The sequence below is a fragment of the Lepisosteus oculatus genome, chromosome 21, assembly GCF_040954835.1.
Source record: "Lepisosteus oculatus isolate fLepOcu1 chromosome 21, fLepOcu1.hap2, whole genome shotgun sequence".
Taxonomy (NCBI): domain Eukaryota; kingdom Metazoa; phylum Chordata; class Actinopteri; order Semionotiformes; family Lepisosteidae; genus Lepisosteus; species Lepisosteus oculatus.
Genome location: NC_090716.1, coordinates 972,590 through 997,681, shown reverse-complemented (window position 1 = coordinate 997,681; position 25,092 = coordinate 972,590). Strand labels below are relative to the sequence as shown.

At 44.1% G+C, this 25,092-nt stretch overlaps 1 protein-coding gene across 1 annotated transcript in view; it reads right to left on the bottom strand.

Moving 5' to 3' along the window:
* Positions 1–25,092, bottom strand: part of LOC102693128 (uncharacterized) — a 42,336-nt gene that overhangs the window by 12,586 nt on the left and 4,658 nt on the right. The window contains exons 2-13 of the mRNA XM_069181747.1: positions 18,289–18,333; positions 17,989–18,108; positions 15,751–16,095; positions 12,040–12,129; positions 11,282–11,380; positions 10,711–10,782; positions 8,466–8,531; positions 7,868–7,981; positions 5,509–5,553; positions 4,201–4,275; positions 2,811–2,921; positions 1,581–1,673 (exon numbers count right to left, since the gene is read on the bottom strand). Of these exons, the coding sequence (XP_069037848.1) occupies positions 1,581–1,673; positions 2,811–2,921; positions 4,201–4,275; positions 5,509–5,553; positions 7,868–7,981; positions 8,466–8,531; positions 10,711–10,782; positions 11,282–11,380; positions 12,040–12,129; positions 15,751–16,095; positions 17,989–18,049 (1,171 nt within the window). The 5' untranslated portion in view covers positions 18,050–18,108; positions 18,289–18,333. The remainder of the gene's footprint in view (positions 1–1,580; positions 1,674–2,810; positions 2,922–4,200; positions 4,276–5,508; positions 5,554–7,867; positions 7,982–8,465; positions 8,532–10,710; positions 10,783–11,281; positions 11,381–12,039; positions 12,130–15,750; positions 16,096–17,988; positions 18,109–18,288; positions 18,334–25,092) is intronic.

Here is a 25,092-nt window from a genome sequence, read left to right as displayed (position 1 = left end):
CTGTTCTTCTCATTAACAGCAACAGAAAGAAAATAAAGGTGTGTTATCATTGTCTAAAAAGGACTGGATCATTTCAGAGATGCAGAATATTACAGACAAAGGACATTAAGGAAATATCACCACATTGATGAAATAGTGGCAGCCTTCAAATAACATGATAAAATTACAAAACAAGAGGGATAGATACATTGCAGTCCGTAAGTATTTGAACAGCAACACAATTTCTGTTGTTTTGGCTCTGTACTCCAGCACATCGGATTTGAAATGAAACAATGACTATGAGGTTAAAGTGCAGAGTGTCAGCTTTAATTTGAGAGTATTTACGTCTTATATTGGTTGAACCATATAGGAATCACACCCCTTTTTACACATAGTACCCCATTTTAGGGGACCAAAAGTAATTGGACATTTGGCTGCTCAGTTGTTTCTTGGCCAGCTGTGTGTTGTTGCATCATTAGTTCATGCACAAGAGAGCTAACAAAAGGTCTAGAGTTGATTTCAGATGTGGCAATTGCATCCCTGCCACCCCATCACACTTCCTATCCCCAGGAATATTAACTTCAACTTTTCCATCCTACAGGTGATCCCTCCATTGGGGCCCTCTTTTCTGATCGCCCCATCATCTCATATCGCCGACCAACTAATCTGCGCAACCTTCTTGTTCACAGCTCCCTTGACCGCCCTCAGAAACCATCCACACCAGGCACTTTCACTTGCAACAGAGCTCGCTGTATCACCAGTACAAGTACACATCCAACACCACACTCATTCAAGACCCCTCAGGACAATTCCAGATCACTCAGATGGCATCTTGTACCTCCAGCAACCTTATTTACTGCGTCTCTTGAGGAAAATGCACAGGTATGTACATTGGGGAAACCGGAAGGAGACTGGGATGTCAGGGCTGTGAGGATCAAAGATCTCTTCAAGCCCTTAGTTTCCCATTTCACCTCTAGTGGCCATGATCACACTGATCTCTCCGTCTGCGTCTTCACAGAGGGGTTTTAGAACTCCCTTTGCAGAAAGACATCCAAAACCACAATTATCCTGAAACTAGGATCACACCTTCCCCCTTCTCTCAACAACAGACTCGTTTCCTTCTAATCCTCTCTATCACCACCTGAGTGTTGATAATCTTTTTTCTCCTCCTGCTGCTTTCTCTCCACTCCTGTCTTTTATTCTCCCATGATTTATCAGCTGCCGATTTCCTACTCTCTCACATCTGAAGAAGGCTCCAAAGACGAAACATTGTTTCTTTTCTTCTGTTTCCTGTTCTTTTAAGACCCTGACTTACGCCCTGCTAGTTCTCTCCAGGACTGGAGCACTACTGTCCACTCAGAAGATACAAACCCTGGGGAGTCCTTTCCTCACAGCAGCTGAAGAGCCGCACAGGGGCTGTCAGTGGGGCTCAGAGGAGTGGGGGGCCTGTTTGCTCAGGACTGTGGAAACGCTGGGGTGTGAGTGCAGCATGATGACATGCCCACAGGATGTCCTGATTCACATGAACTGACAGGTGGGCACACAGGAGGTCAGCTGTTGTCAAAACCTGCTGACTGTCACACACTCGCCCCTCTACATACCTCTGAGAGTGTCCAGGACCCTGTCCAGATACAGCAAGCTCAACACGAACAGAAGGATGAAGAAAATCATAACTGCAGATTTCAGACAGAACGCTGAAAGAGTAAAACATACATCTGAATGATGTAACAAATTGGCATCTTATTATAAACCAGTATTATCTGAATAGGAGAACCATGCAAGAGTCCGGGATCACGGGAGAAAGGAACATGCTGCTCATCCTCACACAGCCCTGCTGCCCATTTTGAGATCAACCGGAGGGATTAGTGTGAAGGCTGAAGGAACTGAGTCTCTTTATTCTGAAGAGAGTGACCCACACTGACAGGCTGGAGGAACAGAGTCTCTTTAGTCTGAAGGGAAAGTCCCACTCTGATAGGCTGAAGAGAATGAGTCTCTTTAGTCTGAAGGGAGTGTCCCACACTGACAGGCTGAAGGAACTGGGTCTCTTTAGTCTACACTTCCTTCTCCTTTAAAACTATAGCAGACACTTCTGCAGCTTGAGCTAATTTTGAGCTAATTTTCATAATCATAGGCTGCTGGTCCTCTCCTGCAGTCAATCTCTGTGCCCACACAGCTCCATCGGTTACCTCAGATGCCCATCTATCCATGACTAGCAGCTGGAGTGGGGCGTCTATTCCAATGGGACTCCAGAGGTTTCCCTTTAATTGGCATTTAAGGATTTTTTTTCCCTCCATTGTGCAGTCAGACTCACATACTGTATAGCCTCCATGTCTCATTTTCATCCGTCCTTCAGACAGCATCTGTCTCTTTAGTTGTTATATGTTTGAACACATTTGTTTGTCCTCACGGGTGTTGGGGAGAGTGGTGGGCCATGTGTCCATCTTTTGGGGGCACGAGAAGCTCATTCCCACCTTGACCTCTTCTGGGGAGGCTCTCTCAGTGTGAGACAGAAGGGACCCCTGACCAGACTGTCCTCTGCAGCTCCAGCCTACTGATTCTGCTCCTCTCTGTCCCCAGAGCTCTCAGCTCCCAGGCGTGAGGCAGCCTCTGGGTCTGAAGAGATAAACACCCCTGACTCTCTGAGACCCACCTGAGGTCCCAGTGCAGTCTGGACGCCCCTTTCCTGTTCTTTACTAACCCTGCTGCTCCCAGTGAATTATTCTTGTGATGTTACATAGTGGCAGAGAGCCAGTTCTTGTCCCAGTAGATGTTGACTCATCAGAATCCTGTGAATCTGTATTTACAGTGCAGTCAGCACCGTTCCTACTCACCTGCCCATCGTCCATCGTCCACAGTCTGAAGATAGATCCTTTGATAGATCCTTTGAAGTGTCAGAGACATAACCAGGGCAATAAGAGCTGCAATCAGTCCAGTCAGATATCCTGGGAACAGAAGAGTTGATTAGGAAGGGTGGATCTTCTATAGCACATGCAGGATTATTACAAGAATGATCAATCTCATCTCATTCCTCTTGCTAAACATGCATCACTGCATAGCAATATCAGCTGAAAGAAAGATGTTTATGTCCTGCTTGTGTACAAAAAGGGAAGCACACTTTTAGTAAATAAATGACTGTTCTTAAAGGTTAAGCATGTTTATTAAAAGTACATTTTTGAGAGTGAATGGGAAGTTTGCTTTTGTGTCTTTTGATCACAATGCATGGAATACCTATTCACATCACAGAACAGAGTGCTGTGAGAGACAGAAACAGACTAGAAACAGGAGACACTAAAAGGACTGGAGTTGTCCATTATCACTTCCTTAGAAAATCGTCTACCCAGCTCTACTGTATGGATCAAGTCAAGGGACTGATACAGCATCACTGTTCTCTCCTAAACAGAAACCACAAGTACAGCAGCTGTGATCTTCTGCCTTCAGCTCTGCTGGGCTGGTCATGTCCTCCTGATGGCAGACTTACAAAGAGGGGTCTTTTCTAGCAGCTTAGCCAAGCAATCCCAAGGACTGAAGAACCATTTCAAAGATTCAGTAAAAGCAGACATGAAGAGATTCTACATCAGTATCAACTCCCACTCACACTATCAGTGTGATTATGGCGCTTGACTGAACCAAGTGGAGGAGGAATATCTGGGCAGAAGCTCAGAAACTTGAGATCCAAAGGAGTCCTGTGAGGCAGCAAGGTGAGGGTGTTGAAGAGAGCTCACCATGACTGCACTGAGCACCACAACCACGACAAGCTGATATCTCCTGGGACAGCGCCTGCTCACCCTGCCAGAGAGAGTGGGGGTCCCACACTGGCCTTATCACTCCCCTTGGGTCATGAAAGACACTCACCCTCGCCCCCAAGACACAGCCAGTGACTCTACTGCTTCGAGAGACACACCTGAGTTAACAGCTGCAGCTACTGACACAGCCCAGTGCTCCTGACCTCAGTGTAGCTCAGGAGATACAGGCATGAGCAACAGGCTGCAGATAAGCTACAGTGGGCCAGGATAACAGCTGGAGAACCGACACAGCTCCCTGGCTCGGGTCAGGACCACAGACTCCAGGCCAGAGACCTCTCCTGCACACAGTCCTGCCTTTAAAGATTTACATCACTGTGACTGTGTCTGTATGTGCCAGCTGTAACAGATTCACATTCACTGTGGTCATGTGTTGAAGGTCTGCTGTGGATCTGGTGTGTTACTGGAGTACAGTACTTACCCACTATGAGCCTTTCTATGGAAGCTCTGAAAAGGATGAGGACAACAATGCTGCCAACTGAACAAGCGAAGGGAACTGCAGCAGAAAGAGAACAAAGCAGGTACAGTATCTGTTAGTGCCACACTGTCCCTCTCCCCTGCTATCTTCACCTATAGTGGGGTACCACCCTCCAGCTCTCCCTGGCTCAGTGCCTCTGACAGTACAGGTGTCTGCACACAGCAGAGACCAGAGTCCACACATCGCTGTCCAGGCCTGTGGGAGGGACAGCAGAGTCCCCACCCTGTAGTGTGACCTGGCCTGGTCAGCACTGGATTGAGAGACCTCTACAGTCTCAAGCTGCTACTGTAAGTGGTGCCTGTGGACCAGTAGGTGGTGCTCTCTCCTCAGAACAACACTTTCTAAAGCAATTCCTCACTGTAGAGACAGAGAGCAGTGTGCTGTAAGAAATATCCACTTTAGATAAGATACAAAACCTGCAGGAGGGTCCTATTATTCTAAATAGTCTAAATTAAGCAATAATTATTGTTCTCCCTGGTACATTTTCGATAATATTCAATATGAAACAGAATAGGGTCACCTCAGTGTCTATCTGCTGGCATCTCTCCCTCATCCCAGTTAATGTGGGATTTCTCTCCCATGTCTGCAGCACAGACCAGTGAGGGATATCAAGGGCAGTACAACCTGCAGCACCATCAATAATAAACCTCCAGTGTCTTCTGTGTCTCCTGCAGGGCCTCAGCTCTCTACAGTCTGGTGGGAAGCTGACCCAGTGGAACCAGAGTCTGGTTGGTCACATGGTGTCTGTCTCCAGGACTCGAGAGCTGGTCCTCACTGATCTGAGACAGCAGGGCTGGAGGGTGTCACAGGCAGATACGAACCCTCTGTCTCAGACATCCTGTTATACTGCAGGCTATGTTACTGGGAGACTGGCAGCCTCACTGGTGACAGTGCAGCTGTAGCTGGTCTCAGTCTCAGTGGTGGTGTTCAGGATGGGGCTGGATTCTGCTTTGTAGTGTCAGTGATACCAATCAGGCTTCAGCATTGTTTTTCAACTCATGAAAACAGGACCATCTCCCTTTGGAAGGGTTGTACAGATGTATTGATTCAGTATAAAGACGTGTTGTTAACTGTTTCTCAGTACTGTTCCTGTCCACATCACTCTGCAGGAACATTTTGCTGCCCATGGTCTGCACATGATTCAGGGTGTAAGAGACTTTCTCTCGCTGTCTGGTGTTTCTATTTTGTGTGTCTCAGGTTCTGCTTAGTCCTGCAGTATCTCCTCTGTCCTCTGAGGTAAGAAGACCATACCTGTTCTCCTGATGCTTTGAGAAGATTCCCTCCACATGAAATACACTGAAAACAGAATAAAAGGACATTTAGGGACTGAAGCAAGTCTGTAACCATCTAAATGACTACATTTAAAACACCTGTTTTTAAATTGACAGTATGATATTGTGAAGAAATACTAAAACTGTGTTTAGCAGATTGTGTTCAAGAGGGATTTGTGAATAAAAATAATGACATCACTTCCTGAAACACTGCGCTGTCAACACCCTCATCTTCCTGTACCCCTCCTCTACCTCAGCTCTGCTCTGCAGCTGCCCCTCGTAGGACATCACTTCCTGCAGGAGGGTCCTGAGGTCCAAGGAGCTCTGGGAGCTGCCTGAGCCCCTGCACTGGTCTGAGCCACGTTTGTGCCTCTGAAAGCCTGAAAAAATGTTTGTCACTCAGCCTATGATGTTAAAAGATGCAAAAAGTACTAATTTCCCGAATATTTTATATGAATCTTTTACAGCCTGTAAGCCTGTTATAACGGTTTGATGAAGAGTGTTAAGGAATATGTTAGGAATATGTTTAATAAAGTCAATAAAGTCTGAATTTCCTGATCAGTCAGTGCTCTCTGGTGTTTGTCCAGACTATACGACTGGTATATAAATGATAGGTACCACCTCTTCATTGACCATGATTTTAGCTCATTTCATGACTCAGTGACCTACAAGCTCTAGGAGATCGACCCTTTATGCCCTTTAGTACTTATTCTGTCTCTTTCTCTCCCCCAAACCAGACTGAACGCCAAACCATTCATGCTCCTCTGTACTGCCTCTGTCTGTCTCACTCTCTCACTCCCAGCCCAGTATCAGCTCCAGACCATTCTCTCTCTCTTTTTAACTCAGAGCACTACCTTTATGTCTCCCTCCCAGATACGTGTCTGCTACATTAAAACGGCCTCTGAGACTCTCTGTTCCAGCTCAGTGTCAGGAACAACCCCTTCATTTTTTACAGTCTCGGCATTCTGCCACCAGAGGGCACCTCAACCTCTGCTGCCTACCTCATCCATTCAGAAGAGGTGTAGATCAAGCAGACGGCACTAACCAGTCCCAGTTTGCAAGTATCTTTACATCACCATTTCTTGCCTATTGAGCTGGTGATCAGCCTAAAGTAACATCATTACTCTCAGTGCTGCCTCTTATCTCATTCTCCCTAACAGCAGTGTGAGCTCCAAAACCTTCCTGGCCATTGTTACTGCCACTGTTACTCTCAAACCTAGTGTCGGCTCCAAACCCGTGATTTCCTTGAGTTCTGCCTGTGTTTTTTTCCCAAGTCAAATATTGGCTCTATGTCCTTCATGTACAGTGTCTCTTGCTGTTACCTGGCCCAATGTCAATGTCAAATCCTTCATTTCTGTTAGTAATGCTTCTATGTCTCCTTCTCTCCCCCAAACAACAGTGATCTCAAACCTTCATGCCCACCAGCTTTGTCTCTGTCTCTCGTTCCCTCAGACCAGATTGAGCTCCAAGACGTTCATGCCTACCAGTTTTTCCTCCATGTCTCTCCCCCAGAGCAGTGTGAGCTCTAAACACTTCATTTCCATGAGTGGTGTCTTTGTGTGTCTCTCTCCCAAAACCACATGCGCCCTTCATGCTCACTGGGATTTCCTGACTATCTCTCTCTGCACAGTACCAGCTTCAAAACCCTAATTTCCATTAGCATGGCTCCTGTGTCTCATTCTCTCCCCTAAACCCCAAACCAGAGTGGGCTCCTGTCTACCCTTACCGACTCAATGATTTAATCTCTTCTCCAACCAGAGTGAACGCAAAATCATTAAAATTGGCTGAAACAACAATTCTTTTTTGACTTCACAGGCTGAGTGACGTTGTTCCCTGGAGACAGAGGGCGCTATTTCCCAGGAAGGAAAGCAGCACAAACACTACACTACAAACTGGAAATGTATCTGAAATAAATCTGGTGAGAGTCACTGTTTGTGAACAGTAAGGGGAACTTTGGCCAAGAGGGTTAAAATATTTTTGGTCTAACTCCTCGATAATTAAATATGATTAAATTGTGAATCAGTATTTATACAAAGCATGTAAATATCTTCCTGAGCCTAGTTTTATGTTGAATTAAAGCAGCACTGTATCAGTAATAGATCCAGATGCTTCCTGTGATTCTCTAGAAAACTCCTTGTTCTTATCGAGTGTCTGTTGGAGAGAGATTGGGAGAGTCTGTTCTCATCCCTCCCAGTGCAGTCTGGAATTCTTTCTCTACTGTATGTCCATCACATCGCTCCATGTGTTCTGGACCTGAAAGCTAGCAAGGAGAGAGGCTAGATCTGATCTCTTCACACCGAATCTCTCTCTCCTGGATCTGAGAAAGCAGCTGTTCTTACCTTTAATAAAAACCCCACAGAAAGAGGAGAGCAGTGATGAGGTACAGGCCAGTCCAATACCTGCTGTAACAGCTGTGTCTGGTGTGTGGCTCTTGAAATACTCCCACAGAGCAACTGGGAACACAGGGAAAACAGAACAGAAACAAAAACATCCACCCCTTGATTTCCTCTGATTAATCAGACTCGGCTCCTGTGTCTGAGGTTTCTATGACCTGCTAGTGTCACTGTGAAGACATCACTCCATTACTACAGCAGAGTAATAGGAAATGCTTTTTGAATCTACAGGAGGAAAACATGTACACTTCACACACAAGTGTTTTATTACAGCAGTAATACACAGGCTTTATAAGTGAACAGGAACACAGGACCAGTCCACTAACAGGGCCTGTCCAGCTGGTTACAGACTGAATACTCCTGGTCTGACTGTATACTGGCCCTGAGAATCACATCACACTCACACACTGGAGCAAAGACAAGCAGCTCAGCAGCCACTATACAGGACCTCAAACATGTATGTTTATTACTGTAAATACACGAGTTAATAGCTAATACTTCTCTGAAAATGGAAACAGAAACGGTCAGTTTTAATTTTACTTACCAGACCACATCACTGTTATCACAACAAAATGAATTATTGAGAAACCGATGGAAACTGATTTCATCACTGGAAAAAACAGACACAAACATGTGAATTGGACACCACTCCTCTACAGTGTCACTGAATTTTAATTTTAACCAGCGTCTGTTAAAACCCACTACATTTCACTCACTGCTTTCATCACCCTGTGAACTCTGACTCTCCATGCTGAAGGAGAGGAACTTCACCTCAGTCCAGACCCTCATGGTGTGATCGAACACACTCAGACTGCAGCTGAGCTGATGGCCAGGAGTCACCAGACTCACTGATTCTGGGGTCTAGTTCTACTGCTGAGGCGCTTGGTTCAGTTCAGTCATGTCAAGACAGCAGCAGGGATCAGAGAGGGAAAAGCAGACAGATTCCCCACCCTGAGGTCCTCCAGAGATCACAGCAGCACAACAGATACTGTCAGTATCATTCACAGATACACTCTCATAACCAGTACTTAGTCAGTCTATAGGAAAGATCGTGATTCAGGATCTGAGTGAAACTGAAATGATAAACTGCACTGTGTATTTCTGGAGATACAGTTACAGGGACAAGGAGATGACTCCTGGGTCATGTAAAGACCCAGAAACATTCCTCTGCAGTGTGTCTACAGTGAGTTAAAGAAGTATAATCACTTTTAAATCAGAACCACCCAGAGGGACTCAAGTATGATCTAAAGATGGAACTCCTTTAAGGATCTGATCTTTGAGTGTGAGCTCCCCCTGCTGGTAGATACTGGTACAGAACAATCTCAGGACCAGAACAGGACTGGAGCCATTAACTGGTTAATCACAGAAGAGCAACAGTTACAGGTCTAACTCAGGGAGGCAAACACAGTCCTCTGAATTAATGGGAGCAAGAAAGTCTTAAAGTGAACTGATCAACACATTTGTCTTCTCCTGAATCAACTACTGTAATGCTCTACTCGCTGGGGTATCTAAATCTACATTGAATAAACTCCAGTATGTCCAAATTCGGTAGCCAGAATCCTGACCAGGTCTAGTGCAAGTGATCACATTACTCCTGTCCTGGACTCCTCGCACTGGCTTCCTGTCAGGTTTCGTGTCGACTTCAAAATCCTCCTGCTTACCTACTGTATAAGGATCTACATAGCACCTCAGTACCTGTCTGAGCTACTATCGTCCTACACCCCACCTTGCAACCTTTGCTCTTCTAATTCTGGTCTCCTAACTGTCCCCCAAGCCTGTCTACATTGTATGGGTGACAGGGCCTTTTCTCCAAGCTCTGGATTTCTCTCCCCAAGGATATCAGGGAGTCACCTTCTCTAAACTCCTTAAAATCCAGACTCAAAACCTTCTTCTGTAGAAGAGCCTTTACTTCACTGGTTCATTCTTTACCCATCTGCTCCTGCTGTATTTAGTACCACCATCACATCTCTGATGGGCTCCCTCCTTGCCGAATTTCACGAAATTCATGATTTTCACGAAACTTGAAATTCCCCATGACAGCCCTTAGCAGTGGATCACCTGGCTCGTGCGTTGATGAAGAATGTGAATTGCATCTCCTGGGGTTATGGCTGTCTGAGGGTCGCTCTGACATCTGTCGGGACCGACCTGCCCCACACGGCTGGGGCTGTCGGAGGGCTCTTCGTTCTTTCGTCCCCCGAAGTCAAGAAAAACAGTGAGAGATGGTTGATGAGGTATGGAATACAGGCTCCACACAGAAGGTATGAAAGAGATCCCTGGGGACAGAATTCCAGAGCTTTGGGGTGCAGCAGGAGAAGGCCCTGTCACCCATAGTATGTATACAGGCTTTTAGGACAGGCAGGAGATCAGAATTAGAAGAGCACAGGGAGTAGAGAGATAGTAACTCAGACAGATACATGATAACCTGACAGGAAGCCAGTGCTAGGAGTCCAGGACAGGAGTAATGTGATCACTGGAACTAGACCTGGTCAGGATTCTGGCTGCCGAATTTTGGAGTTTGTTCAATATGGATTTAAAAAGTAGGGCATTAGGGAAGTTAATATGAGAAAAATCAAAAGTGTTGGCCAGCTGTTCAGCAACATTTAATGACAACATAGGACCTAGTCTGGTGATAAAAGATGAAGATTATAATAATTATTTTTATTGTTTAAATAGAGTATGTACACAATATGAAGTCAATATAACTGTAATAGTACCAAATGTGTAGATTTTCAAGATGATCTCTAAAAAGAAACAGTTCTCTAAAGTGAGCTCATCTCTCCAGAACTTACTATTAATGGCCAGAAACAGTACAATCCTCAGAAGATTAACAGTCACACACATGATCACTTCTTCCAAAAACCCTGCAAAACAAATCACATCGGGAGCCAAAAGCAAAACAGTAATTATCCACACAATTAGCTCATTAACATTCTGTGCCAGATTAAATTCAGACTTGAATCGTTACTCTTGCAGTCCTGCCTGATGGATTTAAATTCTTTGCCTGTGACAGTAAACATGAACACAGTACCGGTATAAATAATCACTGCCTGCACAGAGCAACAGAATTCTCAGATTCTCAGATCTCTGCAGCCCCTGACTTCAGAGCAGCTCACAGACAGGCCTGCAGATGCTGAATGGGAGGTTGATGTCTGTTTCCTGAATACTCTTCTTTTCTCTCTCTTTCTAAAGCTCTTCTTTGAATGTCATTTCTAAAGAAGTTAAACCTCTAAATAACAGCAATAATGATATTTCTTTCAATCCCAAATCTGCCTGGGGAGACTAGTAACCAGTACAGCGAACAACGTCCAGAGAAAAGCACACACAAAAGCAGACCGTGCTCTGAGATTAAATTAAACTTACCTTCAATTACACCCCAGAGGATAAATGAAATAGACAGTGAGACACTGGGGGCAGAGACAAATGTCCAATTAAGCACATAACAGTATTTATTCTTCTCACCTGGAGTTCAGAAAAGAGAAAAAAATTGTTAAAGTGTAGAAAGAACATTTATATATCAAGCTTCAAATAACCAAAACTAAAGAAATTTTCTATAGCTACACTTTTGCCTTGGACTCTTCTCTGATCTCGAAAAAAGGGCTACTGGGTGATGTCACTGTGGTCTGTACAGAGCTACAGTACTTTGTGATGTCACTGTGGTCTGCACAGAGCTACTGTATGATGTCACTGTGGTCTCCATAAAGCTACTGGGTGATGTCACTGTGGTCTGCACAGAGCTACTGGGTGATGTGACTGTGGTCTCCACAGAGCTACTGGGTGATGTCACTGTGGTCTCCACAGAGCTACTGGGTAATGTGACTGTGGTCTCCACAGAGCTACTGGGTGATGTCACTGTGGTCTCCACAGAGCTACTGGGTGATGTCACTGTGGTCTCCACAAAGCTACTGGGTGATGTCACTGTGGTCTTCACAGAGCTACTGGGTGATGTCACTGTGGTCTCCACAAAGCTACTGGGTGATGTCACTGTGGTCTCCACAGAGCTATCAGGTGATGATGTCACTGTTGTATACACAGGAATAATAAGGGGTCAAGAGCAGAGAGAACTCTAGATAATAGATCTCTAGAAAATATAACTAATAAAACCATTCAAAATTACTTACACAAATTATTTTTTAAAACAAAAATTAGAATCCAAAGTACTGGTACAGAAAAGGCCAAGACCAGTGCCCAAACATGTACTGATGAAAACCCTGAAGAGAGAAGAGAAAAGATCATCAAAAAACACTGTTTTCTATTTTCATCAGTATGTGTTGTGATGCCACAGGAGGCACCAACATCAGAAGGACACCGATATACACAGGATTTGGCCCACAGACACACCTGGAGTCAGTCAATTTAAACAGTATTCATGGCCATATTGAATATAACCGGAAAAAATAAAATAAGCTAAAAGAACAGCTAGCTCGTAGTTTGAGCTCCTGACTGACTTAGTGTTCCCTGTCTAAATACTGGGGGCAGCTACCCAGCCACTGACACTGTATGTTTCCCTATGAAAGATACAATTTATCAAAAATGAAGAATTGTTCTCTCAAGATTCACATCCTTTCCAAGTTGTGTCTACTTGCACCTGAGGACTTTTAGTTTCTGTTTCTCTCTATCAGATTCCAAACAGACAAATAAATAAAGTAAAACAGCACTTGGAGTGTGGCAAACTTCTCTCGTTCTGTAATACTTCCTGAACTTCATGTGCTCCTCCTAGCAGCTCAGTAGTCAACTTTTTTTCTTTTTAAAGAGGTTTATTTTAAAGTTTTAAGAGTGAATTTCAGTGGTTCATACTGAAGAGCTTATATTGATTAGGGAAGTGTTTTGATAACGATCAATGGATACCCTGTTTGTCGCTATTGAGTGGAAAGAGCTCTGGTCTATAGCAAACAGTTTTGGTCACTGAACAGGGTTTGCAAGGCACCAGAAATCTGTGAGCGACACTTGTGGGATTAATCAGCTCTCAGAAGCAGAGGCTGAAATCCATGTGTACCACGTCATGGTCAGTACGGTGTTGTTGGGTCCACTTGGAGAACCGCTATCCAATGTTTTGCATTTGTGTTTTACAAAAGACCACATATCAGACATAGTGATTGTCCTAATGTTGCCAATTGGACATCCTGTTGATAAGCCAAGAAAAACACTATCAGTAAGGATGCTAGTTTTCTCTTAAATTGTGGAATTTAACATTAGAAATCTAAGTACTGTAATATACTTCGGGTAAAAGCAGAAATGTTTTATCTTTCCTTTGTCTGGGGTTTTCTGGGTGACCAGAATGTTAGGCCTCAGAAACACCTTGTTTGTAAATACTGTACATAGAGTAACTAGTGTGTTGTGTGTAGTGCAGTTTGTGTCTTGTCATTCTAATAAATATTGTGCCTGGATGATTACTTCTCTCACCAAAGCTGTGCCAGTGAACAAAGAGTTCACGTGGGTCTAATTATACCAGCCGCTCAGGTATATTCAAGAGTGGTACTGTATATGAACATCTATTTTACTTATCGGCGAAAACGCTTTATTAAAACCTGATTTTCACAATTTTCATAACTCCACATTTGTAACAATATTAGAAGCCCACTGTCTGTTTCTCATAGTGTGACGGGAGATCACATATGGGGCAAATATTGAGCTTTCCTGTCTCTAGATTCTCAGGCTGTGACAGGAGATCACACACTGTATTATTATTATTGAGACAGAGGCTCACTGTTCCTCAGGCTAGGACAGGAGATCATTCACTGTATTATTATTATTGAGAGACAGGCTCACTGTCTGTTCCTCAGGCTGGGACAGGAGATCACACACTGTATTATTATTATTGAGACAGAGGCTCACTGTTCCTCAGGCTAGGACAGGAGATCATTCACTGTATTATTATTATTGAGAGACAGGCTCACTGTCTGATCCTCAGGCTGAGAGGAGATCACACACTGTATTATTATTATTATTGAGAGACAGGCTCACTGTCTGATCCTCAGGCTGGGACAGGAGATCACACACTGTATTATTATTATTGAGAGACGGGCTCACTGTTCCTCAGGCTGGGACAGGAGATCACACACTGTATTATTATTATTGAGAGACAGGCTCACTGTCTGTTCCTCAGGCTGGGACAGGAGATCACACACTGTATTATTATTGAGAGACAGGCTCACTGTTCCTCAGGCTGTGACAGGAGATCACACACTGTATTATTATTATTGAGAGAGGCTCACTGTCTGTTCCTCAGGCTGTGACAGGAGATCACACACTGTATTATTATTATTGAGAGACAGGCTCACTGTCTGTTCCTCAGGCTGTGACAGGAGATCACACACTGTATTATTATTATTGAGAGACAGGCTCACTGTTCCTCAAGGGGTGACAGGGGATCATATACTGGGCTTCCAGTTCAACTGATTTCCCTCCTCCCTCTCCTAGTAGGATTATGACAACACATAAGCTTCAACAACACGGTTGGGTAATTTTCCCACCACCATATTTGTAAAGATGGGACAGTTTTAAAAGTTTTGTCAGGTGTAGTTTTCACTTGTGCTCTCTGGTTTGTGTTTTACTGTGATTCTGAAAAAGCCCACGGGGCTGACATACAGAATTTTAATACATGTATTAGGTCTGCTCAAGACTAAAGAGACCCAGTGACGCCCCACTCCGGGCTGCTAGTCATGAAAAGCTGAGGTACTGTAACTGAGATAAGATTAGGGACACCTACACACTAAAGAGACTCAGTTCCTCCAACCTGTCGGTGTGGGACACTCCCTTCAGACTAAAGAGACTCAGTTCCTCCAGCCTGTCAGTGTGGGACACTCCCTTCAGACTGAAGAGACTGTCGGTGTAGTTCAGTTCTTTAAGTCCTGGAATGTATCTGGTTGCTCTTCTCCATATTGATTCCAGAGCAACAATATCTTTTTTATTACAATATGACCAAAACAGTACACAATATCTAAATGAACAACTTACTAGTACTTTATACAATTTAACACAACATTCAATTTTGTGTTTTGTGACTCCACGTCCAGCTCCTGCAGGGGGACAGCGCTGTCCATAGAGCAGGGCAGCAGCACCTCATCCCCAGGCCTGGCCACTAGAGGCTCCCTGGGGCCCTGCACAGACAAACCTGGGGCCACAGAACAGTGGATCATCAGGCCCAGAGCCAAGGAGCCCTGTGATTACTGCATCAAATGTAAAAGTATTAATACACTGCGAATAAAGGTCACATTCCACATTGACATTACTAGAGATTGGCGATTCTTTGCCATGAGTCTTCGCTGGCTTTCTGACTTTCGCAACAGCTACAGTACAGCCCCACCTGGATGATGCTCCAGTCCTCTCACACACACCAGCTCTCAGAGGGGAGGAGAGCAGAGTGATGAAGCCAGTTCAGAGAGGGGGGTTATTAGGAGGCCATGACTGGTAAAGGCCAGGGGGAAATTTGGCCAGGACATCGCGGTAACTCTTTTTAAGAATTTTTAATGACCACAGTAAGTCAGGACCTCAATTTTACACCTCATCCGAAGGACGGCACCTGTTTACAGTATAGTCTCCCTGTCACTATACTGGGGCATTAGGACCCACACAGACCGCAGGGTGAGCGCCCCCTACTGGCCCCACTAACACCTCTTCCAGCAGCAGCCTCAGCTTTCCCAGGAGTCTCCCATCCAGGTACTGACCAGGCTCACACTGCTGAGCTCCAGTGGGGCTGCCAGCTGGGAGCTGCAGGGTGATAGAGCTGCTGGCTGTGAAAATAGTTAAAATAATTAAAATACAGATGTTGCTGTGAATAACTAAACTTCTTGTTTCCCAGAGAGGATGATGTCTCTGTGTTCCCAGCTCACCTTGTTCCTTCAGCTCCACTGTGGTCTCACCGGAGCCCTGTTCCGTGTGGACGGCACACCTGTACACTCCTGTGTCTTCAGCTGTGACGTTGGCCAGCATCAGAGAGAAGTTTCCTCTGGGAATCTCCTGAGGGAAGAGCTCCGCTCGGCCCCGGTAACTCTGGTGCTGGGACTCCGGCCTGCTCTCCCCCTTGGAGAACAGGAGCACCAGGACATTGTAGTCACTCCTTCTCCACTCCACCTCCAGCTCATGCAGGGGGACAGCGCTGTCCACAGAGCAGGGCAGCAGCACCTCATCCCCAGGCCTGGCCACTAGAGGCTCCCTGGGGCCCTGCACAGAGAAACCTGGGGCCACAGAAGAGTGGATCATCAGGCCCAGAGCCAATGAGCCCTGTGATTACTGCATCAAATGTAAAAGTATAAATACACTGTGAATAAAGGTTACATTCCACAAAACCTTAGATAAGATTAATTTTGCATAAGTCAGTATGCATTTTTATACAATACATACACACTTACCACAGTCATCGTTATCACAGTAGTTGTGCATTAAGATAATGGAGACAGATTTAATTTTACTGTTCACACTAACTCCGAGAAAATACTGGTATTCAAATTCACATGCAGTTGGTCTTTACAGCTTTTTGTAATAAAATAGAGGAAACAGAATTCTGATTGCAACAAGCATTACTGAAAGGTTTTGGAATTGGGAACAGATTATTCTGATACATCCACATCAATTGAGGGTCCTAGTTGGGAAAACCGAGTCACCCCACTACTGGTGAAATGAGGTAAAACCCTCTCCCATTGCTTGTGTAGTAAATCAGAATTTTTACCTGATTAAATAGCATCTTTCGTTCCTGTCACGACTGCCAACCAGCCCAGATCAGCCCACAAGAGAGCTAACCAGTGCCAGCAGCGTGTTGATAATAACAAGCGCCGCCACACGTGTTAACTCATCACCACACACCCTACTGTGCCCTACCGGAAACCCACTTCCTGCTGCTCGGTACTGAGGGTTGATCTGGCCTGGTTGGCGGTCGTGACAGTTCCATATTCATAAAAGACTGCTTGAGTTACTGGCTGTATTGACACATTACATACTTCATTCACTTACGAAAGTGTAAATTACACCATAATTATTTCAGAAATTAGTGGCCTATGTTTCAAAGCAACAAGTAAAGGTTTATTCCATGCTGCAAAGAGAAGAAAATAAATGAGTGTCCTGAAGAAGGCTCCATAGCCAAAACATTGTGTTTCTTTTCTTCTCTTTTGCATTGAATAAACCTTTACCTGTTCCTTTGTAGCCTACGCATGCTAACGTAGCCACCTACTTGAACTATGTGGCCTACGCTTGTTTGGTATCAAATTAATGGGTAAAACATGGGCAGTTCAGAAATCTAATCACACCTGTGTGTATAACTCAGAAGAAGTTATGAGTTTTCCTAAATACTGGACATTTTATCCTGTCTCTCCTGATAGAAATATGCAAGTCTCAGATTAGAATTGATCAATCTGAACCCTGGCAGACAGGTCTTTGGAATGTAGTGGTCTGAGGCTGATAAATGAGTCCAAGCCAAGAACCATACGGTGGATGTTAGTCCCACGAGGACTGGAAGAAGTTTGGAAGCTGAGTCCAGGAAGACTTGAAGTCAGGTCTGAGAGGACTCGACTAGAGTTTGGGTTGTTAGCACTGTGTTAATTCTCACATTAACCTGATTGTGTTTTCAGAGAACATGGACATATAAGGGTTGGAGTGGTGATGATCACTAGATCACCTGCTCTTGGTGTTTCAGAATCCCAGGAACATGTGGTTTGGGTCCTGAGGTCCAATGTCCTAACAGCAGGGTCTAAGGTTATGTCACATGTGCTGTTCTCCTAGAATATGTGCATGATTGACTGAAGGCTCAGGCATCCCTCCAACACGTCTGACCCACAGAAGCACAGACTGCACTTTCAACAGCACAAATAACCACAAACGGAAGCAATAAAAAATGAGTCAGGTTTCGATTTCATGTGCTGTTTGTAGGGGGGCAACTTCAGGAAGCTGTCTGTCTTCTCCAAAAATACACACAAGACATGGAAGAAAATTTGTGCAAGAGAATTTGCGAGACACCCTTGGATCTGATTTCAAATGTATCAACCATTAATTTCCCGGGATTTAATGTAGTTGAAGTTTCCCTTTTCTCCAGTCCTGAGCTGAGGAGAGACAGGAGGAAGAAGAGGGAACTACTGTACCTTCAGTCCTCAAAGCTCCCCACACAGCAGCCAGGAGCCCCAGCACAGTCAGTGTCCTCATCTCTCCTGAGGGCCCTGGGCTCTACAGAGCTGTCAGAGAGTGAAGAGATCGCTGCAGAGCTGGGTGTACAGCACACAGGAAATGAGATATCAGCATCGTGAATTCAAACTTATTACAGATTGATACCAATGGATTAAAGCAATCGGTTTAACTTCTGTTTTAGCCCAAAGCTACTCTGCTACAGTATCTAAACACCTAATTTCTGAGAAGCGATGAATAACATGCTAAAACTTACTCACCTTCACTTAAATCATGAGTGGTCTGTCATGGGTATTTTCTTGAAACTGCGCAAGATAGCAAGAGATGTCATTTTCACTTTCACTCTTGGGGTTAAAGAAACCCTGGGTCTCAAACCTTACAAGGCAATATGAATCCTTCTACAGCCCCTTCCACTGCACAGTGTTCCAGAGAGCTGTTACAGCATAAGAAGAGAGGGTAGAGATACAGGAGTAAAGAGAGGGTAGAGATACAGGAGTAAAGAGAGAGTAGAGATACAGGAGTAAAGAGAGGGTAGAGATACAGCAGTAAAGAGAGAGTAGAGATACAGGAGTAAAGAGAGAGTAGAGATACAGGAGTAAAGAGAGGGTAGAGATACAGGAGTAAAGAGAGGGTAGAGATACAGGAGTAAAGAGAGAGTAGAGATACAGGAGTAAAGAGAGGGTAGAGATACAGGAGTAAAGAGAGGGTAGAGATACAGCAGTAAAGAGAGAGTAGAGATACAGTAGTAAAGAGAGGGTAGAGATACAGCAGTAAAGAGAGGGTAGAGATACAGGAGTAAAGAGAGGGTAGAGATACAGGAGTAAAGAGAGGGTAGAGATACAGGAGTAAAGAGAGAGTAGAGACAGCAGTATAGAGAGGGTAGAGATACAGCAGTAAAGAGAGGGTAGAGATACAGGAGTAAAGAGAGGGTAGAGATACAGGAGTAAAGAGAGGGTAGAGATACAGGAGTAAAGAGAGGGTAGAGATACAGGAGTAAAGAGAGAGTAGAGATACAGGAGTAAAGAGAGAGTAGAGACAGCAGTATAGAGAGGGTAGAGATACAGCAGTAAAGAGAGAGTATAGATACAGGAGTAAAGAGAGGGTAGAGATACAGGAGTAAAGAGAGAGTAGAGATACAGGAGTAAAGAGAGAGTAGAGATACAGGAGTAAAGAGAGAGTAGAGATACAGGAGTAAAGAGAGAGTAGAGATACAGGAGTAAAGAGAGGGTAGAGATACAGGAGTATAGAGAGGGTAGAGATACAGCAGTAAAGAGAGAGTAGAGATACAGGAGTAAAGAGAGAGTAGAGATACAGGAGTAAAGAGAGAGTAGAGATACAGGAGTAAAGAGAGGGTAGAGATACAGGAGTAAAGAGAGGGTAGAGATACAGGAGTAAAGAGAGGGTAGAGATACAGGAGTAAAGAGAGGGTAGAGATACAGGAGTAAAGAGAGAGTAGAGATACAGGAGTAAAGAGAGGGTAGAGATACAGGAGTAAAGAGAGGGTAGAGATACAGGAGTAAAGAGAGGGTAGAGATACAGGAGTAAAGAGAGAGTAGAGATACAGGAGTAAAGAGAGGGTAGAGATACAGGAGTAAAGAGAGAGTAGAGATACAGGAGTAAAGAGAGGGTAGAGATACAGCAGTAAAGAGAGTAGAGATACAGCAGTAAAGAGAGAGTAGAGATACAGGAGTAAAGAGAGGGTAGAGATACAGGAGTAAAGAGAGGGTAGAGATACAGGAGTAAAGAGAGAGTAGAGATACAGGAGTAAAGAGAGGGTAGAGATACAGCAGTAAAGAGAGGGCAGAGATACAGTAGTAAAGAGAGAGTAGAGACAGCAGTATAGAGAGGGTAGAGATACAGCAGTAAAGAGAGGGTAGAGATACAGGAGTAAAGAGAGAGTAGAGATACAGGAGCAAAGAGAGGGTAGAGATACAGGAGTAAAGAGAGGGTAGAGATACAGGAGTAAAGAGAGGGTAGAGATACAGGAGTAAAGAGAGGGTAGAGATACAGGAGTAAAGAGAGAGTAGAGATACAGGAGTAAAGAGAGGGTAGAGATACAGGAGTAAAGAGAGGGTAGAGATACAGGAGTAAAGAGAGGGTAGAGATACAGGAGTAAAGAGAGGGTAGAGATACAGTAGTAAAGAGAGAGTAGAGATACAGGAGTAAAGAGAGAGTAGAGATACAGCAGTATAGAGAGGGTAGAGATACAGGAGTAAAGAGAGGGTAGAGATACAGGAGTAAAGAGAGAGTAGAGATACAGGAGTAAAGAGAGGGTAGAGATACAGGAGTAAAGAGAGGGTAGAGATACAGGAGTAAAGAGAGAGTAGAGATACAGGAGTAAAGAGAGGGTAGAGATACAGGAGTAAAGAGAGGGTAGAGATACAGGAGTAAAGAGAGGGTAGAGATACAGGAGTAAAGAGAGGGTAGAGATACAGGAGTAAAGAGAGGGTAGAGATACAGGAGTAAAGAGAGGGTAGAGATACAGGAGTAAAGAGAGGGTAGAGATACAGGAGTAAAGAGAGGGTAGAGATACAGTAGTAAAGAGAGAGTAGAGATACAGGAGTAAAGAGAGAGTAGAGATACAGTAGTAAAGAGAGGGTAGAGATACAGCAGTATAGAGAGGGTAGAGATACAGCAGTAAAGAGAGGGTAGAGATACAGGAGTAAAGAGAGGGTAGAGATACAGGAGTAAAGAGAGAGTAGAGACAGCAGTATAGAGAGGGTAGAGATACAGCAGTAAAGAGAGGGTAGAGATACAGCAGTAAAGAGAGGGTAGAGATACAGGAGTAAAGAGAGGGTAGAGATACAGTAGTAAAGAGAGAGTAGAGATACAGGAGTAAAGAGAGAGTAGAGACAGCAGTATAGAGAGGGTAGAGATACAGCAGTAAAGAGAGGGTAGAGATACAGGAGTAAAAAGAGAGTAGAGACAGCAGTATAGAGAGGGTATAGATACAGCAGTACAGAGAGGGTAGAGATACAGGAGTAAAAAGAGAGTAGAGACAGCAGTATAGAGAGGGTATAGATACAGCAGTACAGAGAGGGTAGAGATACAGTAGTAAAGAGAGGGTAGAGATACAGGAGTAAAGAGAGAGTAGAGATACAGGAGTAAAGAGAGAGTAGAGATACAGGAGTACAGAGAGAGTAGAGATACAGCAGTATAGAGAGGGTAGAGATACAGGAGTAAAGAGAGGGTAGAGATACAGGAGTAAAGAGAGGGTAGAGATACAGGAGTAAAGAGAGGGTAGAGATACAGGAGTAAAGAGAGAGTAGAGATACAGGAGTAAAGAGAGGGTAGAGATACAGTAGTAAAGAGAGAGTAGAGATACAGGAGTAAAGAGAGAGTAGAGATACAGCAGTATAGAGAGGGTAGAGATACAGGAGTAAAGAGAGGGTAGAGATACAGTAGTAAAGAGAGAGTAGAGATACAGGAGTAAAGAGAGAGTAGAGATACAGCAGTATAGAGAGGGTAGAGATACAGGAGTAAAGAGAGGGTAGAGATACAGGAGTAAAGAGAGAGTAGAGATACAGGAGTAAAGAGAGGGTAGAGATACAGGAGTAAAGAGAGGGTAGAGATACAGCAGTAAAGAGAGAGTAGAGATACAGTAGTAAAGAGAGAGTAGAGATACAGGAGTAAAGAGAGGGTAGAGATACAGGAGTAAAGAGAGGGTAGAGATACAGGAGTAAAGAGAGAGTAGAGATACAGGAGTAAAGAGAGGGTAGAGATACAGGAGTAAAGAGAGGGTAGAGATACAGGAGTAAAGAGAGAGTAGAGATACAGGAGTAAAGAGAGGGTAGAGATACAGGAGTAAAGAGAGAGTAGAGATACAGGAGTAAAGAGAGGGTAGAGATACAAGAGTAAAGAGAGGGTAGAGATACAGGAGTAAAGAGAGGGTAGAGATACAGGAGTAAAGAGAGGGTAGAGATACAGGAGTAAAGAGAGGGTAGAGATACAGCAGTAAAGAGAGAGTAGAGATACAGTAGTAAAGAGAGGGTAGAGATACAGCAGTAAAGAGAGGGTAGAGATACAGGAGTAAAGAGAGGGTAGAGATACAGTAGTAAAGAGAGAGTAGAGATACAGGAGTAAAGAGAGAGTAGAGACAGCAGTATAGAGAGGGTAGAGATACAGCAGTAAAGAGAGGGTAGAGATACAGGAGTAAAAAGAGAGTAGAGACAGCAGTATAGAGAGGGTAGAGATACAGCAGTAAAGAGAGGGTAGAGATACAGGAGTAAAAAGAGAGTAGAGACAGCAGTATAGAGAGGGTATAGATACAGCAGTACAGAGAGGGTAGAGATACAGTAGTAAAGAGAGGGTAGAGATACAGCAGTATAGAGAGGGTAGAGATACAGGAGTAAAGAGAGGGTAGAGATACAGGAGTAAAGAGAGGGTAGAGATACAGGAGTAAAGAGAGGGTAGAGATACAGGAGTAAAGAGAGAGTAGAGATACAGGAGTAAAGAGAGAGTAGAGACAGCAGTATAGAGAGGGTAGAGATACAGCAGTAAAGAGAGAGTATAGATACAGGAGTAAAGAGAGGGTAGAGATACAGGAGTAAAGAGAGGGTAGAGATACAGCAGTAAAGAGAGAGTAGAGATACAGGAGTAAAGAGAGAGTAGAGATACAGGAGTAAAGAGAGAGTAGAGATACAGGAGTAAAGAGAGGGTAGAGATACAGGAGTAAAGAGAGGGTAGAGATACAGGAGTAAAGAGAGGGTAGAGATACAGGAGTAAAGAGAGGGTAGAGATACAGGAGTAAAGAGAGGGTAGAGATACAGGAGTAAAGAGAGAGTAGAGACAGCAGTATAGAGAGGGTAGAGATACAGCAGTAAAGAGAGGTATAGATACAGCAGTAAAGAGAGAGTAGAGATACAGGAGTAAAGAGAGGGTAGAGATACAGGAGTAAAGAGAGGGTAGAGATACAGGAGTAAAGAGAGGGTAGAGATACAGGAGTAAAGAGAGGGTAGAGATACAGGAGTAAAGAGAGGGTAGAGATACAGGAGTAAAGAGAGAGTAGAGATACAGGAGTAAAGAGAGGGTAGAGATACAGGAGTAAAGAGAGAGTAGAGATACAGGAGTAAAGAGAGGGTAGAGATACAGTAGTAAAGAGAGAGTAGAGACAGCAGTATAGAGAGGGTAGAGATACAGCAGTAAAGAGAGGGTAGAGATACAGGAGTAAAGAGAGGGTAGAGATACAGTAGTAAAGAGAGAGTAGAGATACAGGAGTAAAGAGAGAGTAGAGATACAGCAGTATAGAGAGGGTAGAGATACAGGAGTAAAGAGAGGGTAGAGATACAGGAGTAAAGAGAGAGTAGAGATACAGGAGTAAAGAGAGGGTAGAGATACAGGAGTAAAGAGAGGGTAGAGATACAGGAGTAAAGAGAGGGTAGAGATACAGGAGTATAGAGAGGGTAGAGATACAGCAGTAAAGAGAGGGTAGAGATACAGCAGTAAAGAGAGAGTAGAGATACAGGAGTAAAGAGAGAGTAGAGACAGCAGTATAGAGAGGGTAGAGATACAGGAGTAAAGAGAGGGTAGAGATACAGGAGTATAGAGAGGGTAGAGATACAGCAGTAAAGAGAGGGTAGAGATACAGCAGTAAAGAGAGAGTAGAGATACAGGAGTAAAGAGAGAGTAGAGACAGCAGTATAGAGAGGGTAGAGATACAGCAGTAAAGAGAGGGTAGAGATACAGGAGTAAAGAGAGGGTAGAGATACAGTAGTAAAGAGAGAGTAGAGATACAGCAGTAAAGAGAGGGTAGAGATACAGCAGTAAAGAGAGGGTAGAGATACAGCAGTATAGAGAGGGTAGAGATACAGGAGTAAAGAGAGGGTAGAGATACAGGAGTAAAGAGAGAGTAGAGATACAGCAGTATAGAGAGGGTAGAGATACAGGAGTAAAGAGAGGGTAGAGATACAGGAGTAAAGAGAGAGTAGAGATACAGCAGTAAAGAGAGAGTAGAGATACAGCAGTAAAGAGAGGGTAGAGATACAGCAGTAAAGAGAGAGTAGAGATACAGGAGTAAAGAGAGAGTAGAGATACAGCAGTAAAGAGAGAGTAGAGATACAGCAGTAAAGAGAGGGTAGAGATACAGCAGTAAAGAGAGGGTAGAGATACAGGAGTAAAGAGAGGGTAGAGATACAGGAGTAAAGAGAGAGTAGAGATACAGCAGTAAAGAGAGAGTAGAGATACAGGAGTAAAGAGAGAGTAGAGATACAGGAGTAAAGAGAGGGTAGAGATACAGCAGTATAGAGAGGGTAGAGATACAGGAGTAAAGAGAGGGTAGAGATACAGGAGTAAAGAGAGAGTAGAGATACAGGAGTAAAGAGAGGGTAGAGATACAGGAGTAAAGAGAGGGTAGAGATACAGGAGTAAAGAGAGAGTAGAGATACAGGAGTAAAGAGAGGGTAGAGATACAGGAGTAAAGAGAGGGTAGAGATACAGGAGTAAAGAGAGGGTAGAGATACAGGAGTAAAGAGAGGGTAGAGATACAGGAGTAAAGAGAGAGTAGAGATACAGCAGTAAAGAGAGAGTAGAGATACAGGAGTAAAGAGAGAGTAGAGATACAGGAGTAAAGAGAGGGTAGAGATACAAGAGTAAAGAGAGGGTAGAGATACAGGAGTATAGAGAGGGTAGAGATACAGGAGTAAAGAGAGGGTAGAGATACAGGAGTAAAGAGAGGGTAGAGATACAGGAGTAAAGAGAGAGTAGAGATACAGCAGTAAAGAGAGAGTAGAGATACAGGAGTAAAGAGAGAGTAGAGATACAGGAGTAAAGAGAGGGTAGAGATACAGCAGTAAAGAGAGGGTAGAGATACAGGAGTAAAGAGAGAGTAGAGATACAGCAGTATAGAGAGGGTAGAGATACAGGAGTAAAGAGAGGGTAGAGATACAAGAGTAAAGAGAGGGTAGAGATACAGCAGTAAAGAGAGAGTAGAGATACAGGAGTAAAGAGAGAGTAGAGATACAGCAGTAAAGAGAGGGTAGAGATACAGGAGTAAAGAGAGGGTAGAGATACAGCAGTAAAGAGAGAGTAGAGATACAGGAGTAAAGAGAGGGTAGAGATACAGCAGT